This window comes from Mesoplodon bidens, assembly GCF_964165515.1.
Source record: "Mesoplodon bidens genome assembly, chromosome: 3".
NCBI classification, from domain to species: Eukaryota; Metazoa; Chordata; class Mammalia; order Artiodactyla; family Ziphiidae; genus Mesoplodon; species Mesoplodon bidens.
Window position 1 is genome coordinate 54,714,335 of NC_138178.1, and position 14,290 is coordinate 54,728,624.

The window sequence follows — 14,290 nt, forward strand, 5'->3', positions numbered from 1 at the left end:
ACATATAAAATAAGCTACAAGAAAATATTGTACAGCAAAGGGAATATAGCCAATATTTTATAGTAACTTTAAATGTAGTATAATCTATAAAAATGTTGAATCACTATATAGAACACCTGAAACTAATATTGTAAATCAACTATACCTCAATAAAAATAAATATATACACTAAAAAATTAGAGTAATACATACTAATTAGAAAAATTAGAAAACAGAAAAGTCCAACAATTTTTAAAAACCACAGTTTGGGGACTTCCCTGCCAGTGCAGTGGGTAAGCATCTGCCTGCCAATGCAGGGGACATGGGTTCAAGCCCTGGTCCGGGAACATCCCACATGCTGTGGAGCAACTAAGCCCGTGTGCCACAACTACTGTGCCTGTGCTCTAGAGCCCGCAAGCCACAACTACTGAGCCCATGCGCCACAAATACTGAAGCCTGCGTGCCTAGACCCTGTTCTCTGCAACAAGAAAAGCCACCGCAATGAGAAGCCCATGCAGTACGATGAAGAGTAGCCCCTGCTTGCTGCAACCAGAGAAAGCCCGCATGCAGCAATGAAGACCCAACACAGGCAAAAACCAAAAAGAAACCAAAACCACAAAACCACAATTTGGGATCTTTGTTCCTCACTTAATATGTAGCCAGTCTTTCCAGGTAACTACAAATTGTTATTTACATCTTACCATCCTCTGCTGTTCTAGCACCATAAGGGCTATCTCTGGGAATCAAGTGTTTTTGTATTTATGATCCTCTCCTCAGGATCTGTTTCCACACGTGGACAACAGGATCAAAGAACGTGACTGGCTTTTTAAGGCTCTTGATACTACTTGTCAAATTGCAAAGCAACCATTTCTCACCACTATTCTAATACCCATTTAGGCAGGTATGAGAAGAAGTGGTGTTTGTTTGTATGTGTGTATTTTTTTTTTTTTTTTTTTTTTTTTTTTTTGCGGTATGCGGGCCTCTCACTGTTGTGGCCTCTCCCGCTGCGGAGCACAGGCTCCGGACGCACAGGCCCAGCGGCCATGGCCCACGGGCCCAGCCGCTCCGCGGCATATGGGATCCTCCCGGACCGGGGCACGAACCCGTATCCCCTGCATCGGCAGGCGGACTCTCAACCACTGCGCCACCAGGGAGGCCCTGTATGTGTGTATTTTAATGCATTAAAATTAGACCAAGAAGTCACTTCATAGGATTCAGATTGACTCCATTTAAGTCTGGTGTCCTGCTCTGGCTGAATTCATTGCGTCCAGGAGCCAAGGTCCCATTGTACCAAACGGCTGCTTCAGTGTGTGAGTTCAGGCCTGTGGTTCTTAGAAAAGGGATAGTGGGCATAGAGTCCCCCAGGTGTCTCTAATATGCTTGAATTCTCCTGTAAGTTACTAATGTAGACCACCTTTATCAAGTCAATGCTTCATTCTTACAGAGAATTCTGTAGTTCTCTTACTCAACCACCAAAAAAAAAAAAAAACTTTATGTTCCAAACCAGACTCTGGGTTCAAAGTGCTCTGGGTTCCAACCTAGGACCTACCTGTACATAGAGATTCACCTCTGCACTTCTGCACAGGTATGGGAAATTGCCTCCTGTTTTCAGGTGAGCTCTCCGGGCATTAGGATACAGTTTGTACATTTCTTCTTTAGCTTCAGTTGAAAGTGCACTCTGGTCAAACACCTTTAAAAAAACATGAGGCCCAAACTGTTATTTCAATGTGTTCTTTTCACATTCAGCAAAGTGCCCCCCCACCCCCGCCACCAAGCATTCCTTTCAAGAGACATGGCTGAACCCTTCTAGAGTCCTCTTGCTCATTCCTGGTGACTCTAACTCCAATGGAAAACATTAATACAGATTTTATTGCCAAATGTCTGTTGCACTGTTTAGCGGAAAAAATTCTACCATGAATTTCCTTTGTCCTCAAACATAGTTAACTAAATTAACAGAATATTAATAGCAATTTTTTTGGGGGGGGGCTGCGTTGGGTCTTTGTTGCTGTGTGGGCTTTCTCTAGTTGAGGCGAGCGGGAGTTACTCTTTGTTGTGGTGTGTTGCTTCTCATTGCAGTGGCTTCTCTTGTGGAGCACGGGCTCTAGGCACATGGGCTTCAGCAGTTGTGGCCCACGGGCTCAGGAGTTGTGGCGCATGGGCTTAGTTGCTTTGTGTCATGTGGGATCTTCCAGGACCAGGGATCGAACTCATGTCCCCTGCATTGGCAGGCAGATTCTTAACCATTGAGCCACCAGGGAAGTCCCATGAACAATCGTTGAAAATACCAATTTCAAAAAGATCCCGAAACCCCAAAAGAACTTATTATTAATTTAAAAACAGTTATAGGGACCCTTTTCTCGGGGAGCCACTGTCATAAGTTTGGAATATATGACTCTAGAATCTTTCAGTACTCATACAAATTTATGTTTATATGCACGTGCAAAAAATTATTCAAAGTAATTTAAAAGAAACAAAAGAACCCATGAAAATAAAAATAGGTGCATCTCCACCTTGCTAAAACTTGTAGACAGTTTTAAGTGACCATGTACCCAAGTGGTGAACACAACTTTGAAAGGGCAGGCAGAGCAAATGCACTGTGAGGACCATATATTTCACTGAGAGTATCGGAAAGCTTGCTCTGTGTCATGGTAAATGTTGGAATGTAGGAATTATAGTGGAGAATGATAAGTTATTGTACATGTTTGTAATGGATCATTTCCTGATAAAAATCAGTTCTTAAAAATACCATGTTACTTGCATTTAGGAATAAATCCATTATGAGACAGAACAGTTATATGATTAAAATAAAAAGTCAAAGCCACAGTAAGATGCCACTTCACATCCACTAGGGTGGCTACTATAAAAAAAAACAGAAAACAACAAGTGCTGGAGAGGATATGGAGAAGTTGGAAACCTTATGCATTGCTAGTGGAATGTAAAATGGTACAGCCCCTGTGGAAGACGATAAGGCAGTTCCTCAAAAAGTTAAATATAGAATTACCAAGTGATTCAGCAATTGTACTTCTAGGTATGCACCACCCAAAAGAATTGAAAGCAGGAACTCAAATGGGTATTTGTACACCAATGTTCACAATAGCCAAAAGGTGGAAACAACTCAAATATCTGTCAGTAGATGAGAAGATAAACAAAAGGTGGTATATGGGTACAATGGAGTATAATTCAACCTTAAAAGGGAATGACACTGTAACATGGATGAACCTTGAAAACATTATGCTAAGTAAGTGAAACTAAGCCAGATACAAAAGGATAATTATATGATTCCACTTGTATGAGGTACCTAGAATAGGCAAATTCATAGAGAAAAAAAGTAAGATAAAGGTTAGTAGTAGGGACTGGGGGGAATGGGGAATTATTGTTTAATGGGTACAGAGTTTCAGTTTGGGATGATGGAAAGTTCTGGAGATAACAGTGGCAGTTGGACCACACTGTAAATGTACTTAATGCCACTGTTCTGTACACTTAAAAGTGATTTAAATGGTGAATTTTGTTATGTATATTTCACTACAATTAAAAAATATATAAGAAGCAAGTTTTTGTGTTAGACTTTATGGAATTCTTGATTCTCTGCACTCACGAGACACCTTCACTTTACTGCCCAGATTTGTAATTTAGGCTAAAGAGCAATCTCTGTTGATGAGAATAGCAAAGCAAACCAAAATGGGTAAGGACTACCATGTTTGTTTAAATTTACTTTGATTTCAATGGTGTTATTCCTGCCAGGAAAAATACAGGATAAGCAATAAAAGATTATTTTGGATTTGATAAAGCTGGGGGGTAAAAAAAAGAAAATCCAAGGCAGTATTTGAAGAGGCACACTGAAAAATCATAAAATAATTATAAGGTGGATCTTGACATATACATATAGAAAAAGCAAAGCATCTATTTTACTTAAAAGAAAACTTACGTCCATGATGGTTACAGGGATGTCCCGAATTTTATGAGGTTCCACGTAAGAATTTTGACAATTCAGGGTAAGTCTTGAAGCCAGTTCACTCTGCCCCAAACTTTCCAGCTGCAGCAAGAAACAAAGGTGAATTTTTTAAAAATTAATTTTGTTTTTCACATTTACATTAAATCCACAGATAATATCTGCACTTAGAAAGGTGGCATTATGTGTGGTGGGGCCAGTATGGTCACCACTGAGGAAACACAGTGTATTTGAGACCATAACTGGGCCTTGCAAGTGGTGACATTTTTCTATTCTGGGCACCTGGCCTTCCACAGCCCTCAACCTGAGCCGACTCTCCCACCAGGTGCCTGTGGGTACCAAGCCAATTCCAGCAGCTCCAAGAGGACAGACAGACATTTAAGAAGAGGCCTCTGAAGAAAAACGTCTATCCCAGTAGTTCCTAAATGCAAGTCCACAGACCTGCTCCATCACACTTACCTGGGGAGGTGAAAGAGGAGGGATGAAGTAAAAACACAGATTCCCAGCGCCCTCGGCCAGGGATTCTAGTTCAGTGGTCTGGTGTGAGGCCTTAGAATCTGTATTTTTAAAAGCTCCCCCAAGTGATTCTGATGAATTACTTAGCAGCAGGAATATCTGTCTGGATGTAGTAAAGTTAATATGGAAGAACGCTTAACAAATACCTCTAGTACACAGTGAGACACGTATTTCTTCAGGAACCAAGTGGACATGAAAATTCCGAGTACAAGGTGTCCCCACCCCAAGGCCATGATCCTTACCCTGTCCACCATGAAATCAATGGCATCAGCCATCATAGGGTCCACTGGGCCAGATGAAAAGTTTCCAAGAACTATTTTTTTGAGCATGAATGATGGCATCAGCCAAAAGCTGTTAAAAAAAAAAAAAAAAGACCTGATAATTTAAATTTCCAAGACTACACATAAATGGCAAATATTCATTCAACACTGAAGCTTCATATTAGCTAGGTACTTGGGACCTAGAGATTAAAAAAAACCTAGTCCCTTCCTTTAAAGAGCTAGTTTTGAAGCATCTAGTTTTTGTATGCATTTTCTCAAGCTCTGAGTTATGGTTTAATATGATCCAACTTTGGGGGATTTGGAATAATTATAAGCAATATTTCAAAATGCCATTACAGAGGTAGACATTCTGATGATTCCAAGATTTTATTTTCTATTTGGTCTTATTTCCAACGGCTAACCTATTTGCAGTAAAGTGAACACTTACCATATCAACCTTAAGGTTTATATCACCTTTTGATTAAAGATAGATTTCAAAATAGGAAAATCAGAGTTATTATACCTCCTATTGCTACTACTGGGTTCAATTGGGCTAATTCAAAGCAACTCAATCTTTATGTATTTCTATATGTGATCTGTCATTAGTATTTACTCCACTAATTACACTGAGAGCCATTATACAGGATAAACATGAATTTCTCTACGCTATGCTGAAAATGACTTATAAAAGGTGTAGACCAGGGACTTCCCTGGTGGTCCAATGGTTAAGACTCCATGCTTCCAATGCAGGGCACGTGGGTTCGATCCCTGGTCAGGGAACTAAGATCCCACAGGCCGCAGCCAAAAAAAAAAAAAAAAACCACAAAACACGTGCAGACCACCTTCTGATGCATATTCTCAGTGGGCTTCCCTCACAAGGACCAGCCAGCCATCTTTCAGTCACCTTCAGTGATCTTTCTAAGTTCTCTACCCCACAGCTCCTTATCTTCTAAAGGTGATGCTGCCTAGGTGTGCTCTGTAGAGGGTGCATCCTCTTGGCTCTGTTTGCCCCTGCAGCCTTTGTGTGGCACATAGTAAGCACTCAGACATTTGATAAAAAGTAGCTGAGGCTTCCCTGGTGGCGCAGTGGTTGAGAGTCCGCCTGCCGATGCAGGGGACACGGGTTCGTGCCCCGGTCCGGGAAGATCCCACATGCCGCGGAGCGGCTGGGCCCGTGAGCCATGGCCGCTGAGCCTGTGCGTCCGGAGCCTGTGCTCCACAACGGGAGAGGCCTGCGTCCCGCAAAACAAAAAAACAAACAAAAAAAAAGTAGCTGATATGCAAGAGCACAAACAAAGTGGGGGAAGTCTTGGCTTCTGACAATTAAAACAACATGAAGAATCATCAAAAATAATCAATGACTTAGTGTATCATCTGGACATGAAGTATCTGTGTCTGATGTATATAAGAATTGCTGCATGAATGTTGAGTAAACAACTGAGAAAATATCAGGAGAAATATTTTAAAAATCAGAGTGAATGTTGAGTAGATGTGAAAACCATGAAAACAATGTTTACCTAGAACATTATGTGAAAACCAATCTGATCACACAGGTAGGTTTAGTTACTAGACTGCTTTTTGGGGTAGAGCCTAGCCTTGCTAGCAATGAAAGAAATATCACGACATCAGCTTTAAGGTACCATTAGACATCTATCAAGTTAATTAAAATGATTAAATCAATAAAGGGATGGCTCAGAGGAAACAGGTACCCCACTAATTGCCCCGCAAAGCATTCCACCATTTCCATCTTTCTAAAAAGCAGACTAACGTTGTAAAAGTGTCAAGATGTGCAGAACATCTGCTGACAGACTAAATGCTCTAATCTCTCCCTTTTGGGGAACATATCTCAAGAAAATAACCCAGAAAGGGAAGGAACAAAAGTAATTTATACAAAGATTTACAGTAGAACATGATGAAAAATTGGGGGAAGCCAAAGGCCTTAAAAAACTATAACAGGACTGTGTACACAAAATACTAAGTGGAGCAAGCAGAACACAGTATCAGTTACATATGCACTAAACTGTAAAGGCATGTGAACGTATAGTAAACAAAGCTAGACAATGATTTAGAGTAATGGAAACAACTGAATTTAGAAGTCTTTCAATTCTTTTCTTTTCCAAAGGTGATTGTTTCTAATTTTAAAAGCCAGGGTGGTTTCAAAAGACACAAGTATATATGGCCTCTCCCTCCCTAATGCATTGAAAAACCAAAAGCTAACATTTTCAAAATTCCACTGAAAATAAAAAAATGTTGGTTGAATGTTTACATTCTTACCTGTTTGCAGTCCATGTTTGGTTAAAGATAGAAGTGTCACTGAAGGAATTGCAGAGGATGAGAGAATGGACTCTGGGAGATTTGTGAGTGTATTCAGCAAACTTCTGGGCCAAAAAGCCTCCCAAAGAAGCCCCAAAGAGATGAACCTAATTGGAAACAAACACAAGGATCCTAAGAACAATGATCAATCTTGAAGTATCAAAAAAAATTGTTTTAATTATCACCAACCACAGAATACAATGTCATCACCAGTCATTAGACTGAAATATTTACAGCAGTTAGAAGTTTAGGAAATATTGTATTTAAATGCAAAGTCTACACCCTGTCAAGAAAAAATACAACTGTGCATATAAATTACACAAGTTAAAAAATATTATTCATAGATTGCATTAGAAAATTAAACTACTTTGTAGTTTCTGTTTAAGAAAACTATGATTTGGTAATTCCACTCCTAGGCAGGTACCCAAGAGAACTGAAAACATCTGTCTACACAAAAACTTGTATAAGAATGTTCATAGCAACATTACTCATAATAACTAACCAATGGAAACAAACCAAATGACGAATGGATAAATAAAATGTGTTATATCCATACAATGGGATATTATTTGACAATAAAAAGGAATGAAATATTGATATAATCTGCAACATTGATGAACCCTGAAAGTGTTATGCTAAGTGAAAAAAGCCAGTCACAAAAGACCACAAATTACATCATTCCATTTACATAAAATATCCAAAATAGGCAAATCCATAGAAACAGGGCTCCAGGGAGGAAGGGTGGGGAGTGACTGCTAAGTATGGGGTTTCTTTTTGGGGTGGAAAAATGTTCAAAAATTGACTGTGGTGATGGTTGTACATACTGTGAATATATTAAAAAACAGTGAATTATACACTTTAAAAGGGTAAACTGTACAGTATGTGAATTCTATCTCAAAAGAGCTGTTATTAAAAAATAAAAGACAACACCAGACTTAAAAATGTATCAATAAATGTTGCATTAAAATCACATGTGAGTAATTAGTTTCAAGGGACTCACTTTATCCAACTGTAAATGGTCTAAAAGTTTTCTGAATCCATCACAGAATTCAAGATGGTCCCAATAAACTGGATACTGCAACTAGAATAATAATAATAAATTTAAAATTTATTTTAAAAACTGTAGAGGTAAAATACAACTCATATATATCTGAAAAATTTAGGAATTTCATAATAGCATTTCTCATTTGCTTAATCTCTGCTCCTTATTCAAAATATGTGGAAAATAAGCTCTCATCTTATCCTAAACTTCAAAATTCACATTTTATCTAATAGAACAATTTAACAAATAAAAATAAAAAAGCATACTTTAGTGATATTATGTACACAGCAATTTTAATTCACATCAATTTCCTTTCCAAATAGCTAAGAAACTCTGAGGTTCAAGGATGAACAGAGCAGAACGCATTCAAATAAAGAAATTCTGTTTTCCGTTTAAACCAATTTCGTTCTGAATTATGGCTCAGGAGAACAAGAAATAAAATCTGTTCTAAGGAGAGTTTCCTCTCTTTTTGGTAGCATTTCTTTAAGGCAGTATTCAATAAAATTGTTCCTCTACTTTTAATGACTTAGTCATTCTATCTGATTTCTTGTAGTACTTTTGTTTGTGACCAAAAATTTCAGATGCTTGACCCTAAGTAGCCTATTAATGTTGACAATAATGAAGAAAAATAAACACAAGTCATTAATTCCTTTCTAGGAGACTCAGGCTTGTCACCTAAGAGTTCCCCTCTCTTTAATACATGTAAAACCCATCTTAAAGGCTTGCTGTTTTAAGCACTTAGATTCATTTTGCCATTGACAAATCACTGGGATAGATACTGCCATGTAAATTATGGGATAATTTCAGATATGATGTAATATGTTACTTTTACTATTAAAATCCCACTTGTGGATAGAATTCCACTTTTCTGAGGCAGGATGGAGAACAGACTCTCCCTAGCTGCAAATTTGAGAATTTGAGTCAGATGACAGCCTAAAAGAAAGGAGATGACATTTTTATGAACCCTTTAATTTAAAAATGTCTGTGCCTTACGGAGTGTAGCAGAGCTGAGGTGTCAAGCACAGCCATTTCACACTAGAAACTCTGGCTTGAAGTACCAGGTGGAAAGCTTCTGCATGCAGGACTCTATGAGCAAGTGAGACTGGAAGCACAAAGGGAAAAAAGAAAGCTGGAGACAAGATGGTGGAGTAGAAGGACTTGAGCTCACCTCCTCTCATGAAAACACCAAAATCACAACTAATTGCTGACAAAAAACACTTGAGCCTACCAAAAAAATATTCTATACCCAAAGACAAAGAAGCCATAATGAGACGCCCGAGGAACAGAGACCACAAACACAGAAAATTAGACAAAATGAGATGCAGAGAAATATATTCCAGATGAAAGAACAAGACAAAACCCCAGAAGAACAACTAAGTGAAGTGGGGATAGGCAAGGTACCTGAAAAAGAATTCAGAGTAATGATAGTAAAGATCTCAGTAAAAGAATGGAGGCACAGATCGAGAAGATACAAGAAATGTTTAAGAAAGAGCTGGGAGGGGGAAGATGGCAGAAGAGTAAGACGCGGAGATCACCTTCCTCCCCACAGATACACCAGAAATACATCTACACGTGGAACAACTACAGAACACCTACTGAACGCTGGCAGAAGACCTCAGACCTCCCAAAAGGCAAGAAACTCCCCACGTACCTGGGCAGGGCAAAAGAAAAAAAGAAGAAACAGAGACAATAGGATAGGGACGGGACCTGCACCAGTGGGAGGGAGCCGTGAAGAAGGAAAGGTTTCCACACACTAGAAGCCCCTTCGCGGGCGCAGACTGCGGGTGGCGGAGGGGGGGAGCTTCGGGGCCGCGGAGGAGAGAGCAGCAACAGGGGTGCAGAGGGCAAAGCAGAGAGATTTTCGCACAGAGGATCGGTGCCGACCAGCACTCACCAGCCCGAGAGGCTTGTCTGCTCACCCAACGGGGTGGGTGGGGCTGGGAGCTGAGGCTCAGGCTTTGGTGGGAGCACAGGGAGAGGACTGGAGGCGTGAACACAGCCTGAAGGGGTTACTGCACCACAGCTAGCCGGAAGGGAGTCCGGGAAAAAGTCTGGACCTGCCGAAGAGGCAAGAGACTTTTTCTTCCCTCTTTGTTTCTTGGTGCGCGAGGAGAGGGGATTAAGAGCACTGCTTAAAGGAGCTCCAGAGACCGGCGCGAGCCGCAGCTAACAGTGCGGACCCCAGAGACGGGCATGGGATGCTGGGGCTGCTGCTGCCGGCGCCTGTTTGCGAGCACAGGTCACTCTCCACACCTCCCTTCCAGGGAGCCTGTGCAGCCTACCACTGCCACGGACCCGGGATCCAGGGACAACTTCCCCGGGAGAAAGCACGGCACACCTCAGGCTGGTGCAACGTCACGCTGGCCTCTGCCGCCGCAAGCTCGCCCTGCACTCCGTACCCCTCCCTCCCCCCGGCGTGAGTGAGCCAGAGACCCGAAGAAGCTGCTCCTTTAACCCCGTCCTGTCTGAGCGAAGAACCGACGCCCTCCAGCGACCTACACGCACAGGTGGGGCCAAATCCAAAGCTGAGCCCTGGGAGTTGTGTGAACAAAGAAGAGAAAGGGAAACCTCTCCCAGCAACCTCAGGAGCAGCGGATTAAAGCTCCACAATCAACTTGATGTACCCTGCATCTGTGGAATACCTGAATGGATAATGAATCATCCCAAATTGAGGAGGTGGACTTTGAGAGCAAGATTTATGATTTTTTCCCCTTTTTCTCTTTTTGTGAGTGTGTATGTGTATGCTTCTGTGTGAGATTTTGTCTGTATAGCTTTGAGTCCACCATTTGTCCTAGGGTTCTATCTGTCCGTTTTTTTTTTATTTAAAAAAATTTTTTTTCTTAATAATTATTTTTATTTTAATAACTTTCATTTTATCTTACTTTATTTTATTTTATGCTGTTTCTTTCTTTCTTTCTCTCTCTCTCTCTCTCCCTCTCTCTCTCTCTCTCTCTCTCTCTCTCTCTCTCTCTCTCTTTCTTTCTACTTTTTCTCCCTTTTATTCTGAGCTGTGTGGATGAAAGGCTCTTGGTGCTGCAGCCAGGAGTCAGTGGTGTGCCACTGAGGTGGGAGAGCCAACTTCAGGACACTGATCCACAAGAGACCTCCCAGCTCCACATAATATCAAATGGCGAAAATCTCCCAGAGATCTCCATCTCAACACCAGCACCCAGCTTCACTCAACGACCAGCAAGCTACAGTGCTGGACACCTATGCCAAACAACTAGTAAGACAGGAACACAACCCCACCCATTAGCAGAGATGTTGCCGAAAATCATAATAAGTCCACAGACACCCCAAAACACACCACCAGACGTGGACCTGCCCACAAGAATGACAAGATCCAGCCTCATCCACCAGAACACAGGCACTAGTCCCTTCCACAAGGAAGCCTACACAACCCACAGAACCAACTTTAGCCACTGGGGACAGACACCAAAAACAACGGGAACCTGCAGCCTGCAAAAAGGAGACCCCAAACACAGTAAGATAAGCAAAATGAGAAGACAGAAAAACACACAGCAGATGAAGGAGCAAGATAAAAACCCACCAGACCTAACAAATGAAGAGGAAATAGGCAGTCTACCTAAAAAAGAATTCAGAATAATGATAGTAAAGATGATCCAAAATCTTGGAAATAGAATAGAGAAAATGCAAGAAACGTTTAACAAGGACCTAGAAGAATGAAAGATGAAACAAGCAATAATGAACACACAATAAATGAAATTAAAAATACTCTAGATGGGATCAATAGCAGAATAACTGAGGCAAAAGAACGGATAAGTGACCTGGAAGATAAAATAGTGGAAATAACTACTGCAGAGCAGAATAAAGAAAAAAGAATGAAAAGCACTGAGGACAGTCTCAGAGACCTCTGGGACAACATTAAATGTACCAACATTCGAATTATAGGGGTTCCAGAAGAAGAGAAAAAGAAAGGGACTGAGAAAATACTTGAAGGGATTATAGTTGAAAACTTCCCTAATATGGGAAAGGAAATAGTTAATCAAGTCCAGAAAGCACAGAGAGTTCCATACAGGATAAATCCAAGGAGACATCAAACTGTCAAAAATTAAATACAAAGAAAACATATTAAAAGCAGCAAGGGAAAAACAACAAATAACACACAAGGGAATCCCCATAAGGTTAACAGCTGATCTTTCAGCAGAAACTCTGCAAGCCAAAAGGGACTGGCAGGACATATTTGAAGTGATGAAGGAGAAAAACCTACAACCAAGATTACTCTATCCAGCAAGGATCTCATTCAGCTTTGATGGAGAAAGTAAAACCTTTACAGACAAGCAAAAGCTGAGAGAATTCAGCACCACCAAACCAGCTTTACAACAAATGCTAAAGGAACTTCTCTAGGCAAGAAACACAAGAGAAGGAAAAGACCTACAATGATAAACCCAAAACAATTAAGAAAATGGGAATAGGAACATACATATCAATAATTACCTTAAATGTAAATGGACTAAATGCTCCCACCAAAAGACACAGACTGGCTGAATGGATACAAAAACAAGACCCATATATATGCTGTCTACAAGAGACCCACTTCAGACCTAGAGACACATACAGACTGAAGGAAGGGGATGGAAAAAGATATTCCATGCAAATGGAAACCAAAAGAAAGCTGGAGTAGCAATTCTCATATCAGACAAAATAGACTTAAAAATAAAGACTCTCAGAAGAGACAAAGAAGGACACTACATAATGAGCAAGGGATTGATCGAAGAAGAAGATATAACAATTGTAAATATTTATGCACCCAACATAGGAGCACCTAAATACATAAAGCAAATACTAACAGCCATAAAAGGGGAAATCGACAGTAACACATTCATAGTAGGGGACTTTAACACCCCACTTTCACTAATGGACAGATCACCCAAAATGAAAGTAAATAAGGAAACACAAGCTTTAAATGATACATTAAACAAGATGGACTTAATTGATATCTATAGGACATTCCATCCAAAAACAACAGAATACACATTTTTCTCAAGTGCTCATGGAACATTCTCCAGGATAGATCATATCTTGGGTCACAAATCAAGCCTTGGTAAATTTAAGAAAATTGAAATTGTATCAAGTATCTTTTCTGACCACAATGCTATGAGACTAGATATCAATTACAGGAAAAGATCTGTAAAAAATACAAACACATGGAGGCTAAACAATACACTACTTAATAACGAAGTGATCACTGAAGAAATCAAAGAGGAAATAAAAAAAACCTAGAAACAAATGACAATGGAGACACGACGACCCAAAACCTATGGGACGCAGCAAAAGCAGTTCTAAGAGGGAAGTTTATAGCAATACAATCCTACCTTAAGAAACAGGAAACATCTCAAATAAACAACCTAACCCTGCACCTAAAACAATTAGAGAAAGAAGAACAAAAAACCCCAAAGTTAGCAGAAGGAAAGAAATCATAAAGATCAGATCAGAAGTAAATGAAAAAGAAATGAAGGAAACGATAGCAAAGATCAATAAAACTAAAAGCTGGTTCTTTGAGAAGATAAACAAAATTGATAATCCATTAGCCAGACTCATCAAGAAAAAAAGGGACAAGACTCAAATCAATAGAATTAGAAATGAAAAAGGAGAAGTAACAACTGACACTGCAGAAATACAAAGGATCATGAGAGATTACTACAAGCAACTATATGCCAATAAAATGGACAACCTGGAAGAAATGGACAAATTCTTAGAAATGTACAACCTGCCAAGACTGAACCAGGAAGAAATAGAAAATATGAACAGACCAATCACAAGCACTGAAATTGAAACTGTGATTAAAAATCTTCCAACAAACAAAAGCCCAGGACCAGATGGCTTCACAGGCGAATTCTATCAAACATTTAGAGAAGAGCTAACACCTGTCCTTCTCAAACTCTTCCAAAATATAGCAGAGGGAGGAACACTCCCAAACTCATTCTACGAGGCCACCATCACCCTGATACCAAAACCAGACAAGGATGTCACAAAGAAAGAAAACTACAGGCCAATATCACTGATGAACATAGATGCAAAAATCACCAACAAAATACTAGCAAACAGAATCCAACAACTCATTAAAAGGATCATACACCATGATCAAGTGGGGTTTATTCCAGGAATGCAAGGATTCAACAATATACACAAATCAATCAATGTGATACACCATATTAACAAATTGAAGGAGAAAACCATAGGATCATCTCAATAGATGCAGAGAAAGCT

The 14,290-nt window shown here is 40.0% G+C and overlaps 1 protein-coding gene across 4 annotated transcripts in view; it reads right to left on the minus strand.

Annotated features, from left to right (window-relative positions):
• Positions 1 to 14,290, minus strand: part of LOC308613636 (maspardin) — a 39,192-nt gene that overhangs the window by 819 nt on the left and 24,083 nt on the right. For all 4 annotated transcript variants that reach the window (XM_081227403.1, XM_081227402.1, XM_081227400.1 and 1 more), the window contains exons 4-8: positions 8,018 to 8,098; positions 6,979 to 7,124; positions 4,687 to 4,795; positions 3,905 to 4,012; positions 1,529 to 1,669 (exon numbers count right to left, since the gene is read on the minus strand). In XM_081227403.1, the coding sequence (XP_081083529.1) occupies positions 1,529 to 1,669; positions 3,905 to 4,012; positions 4,687 to 4,795; positions 6,979 to 7,124; positions 8,018 to 8,098 (585 nt within the window). The remainder of the gene's footprint in view (positions 1 to 1,528; positions 1,670 to 3,904; positions 4,013 to 4,686; positions 4,796 to 6,978; positions 7,125 to 8,017; positions 8,099 to 14,290) is intronic.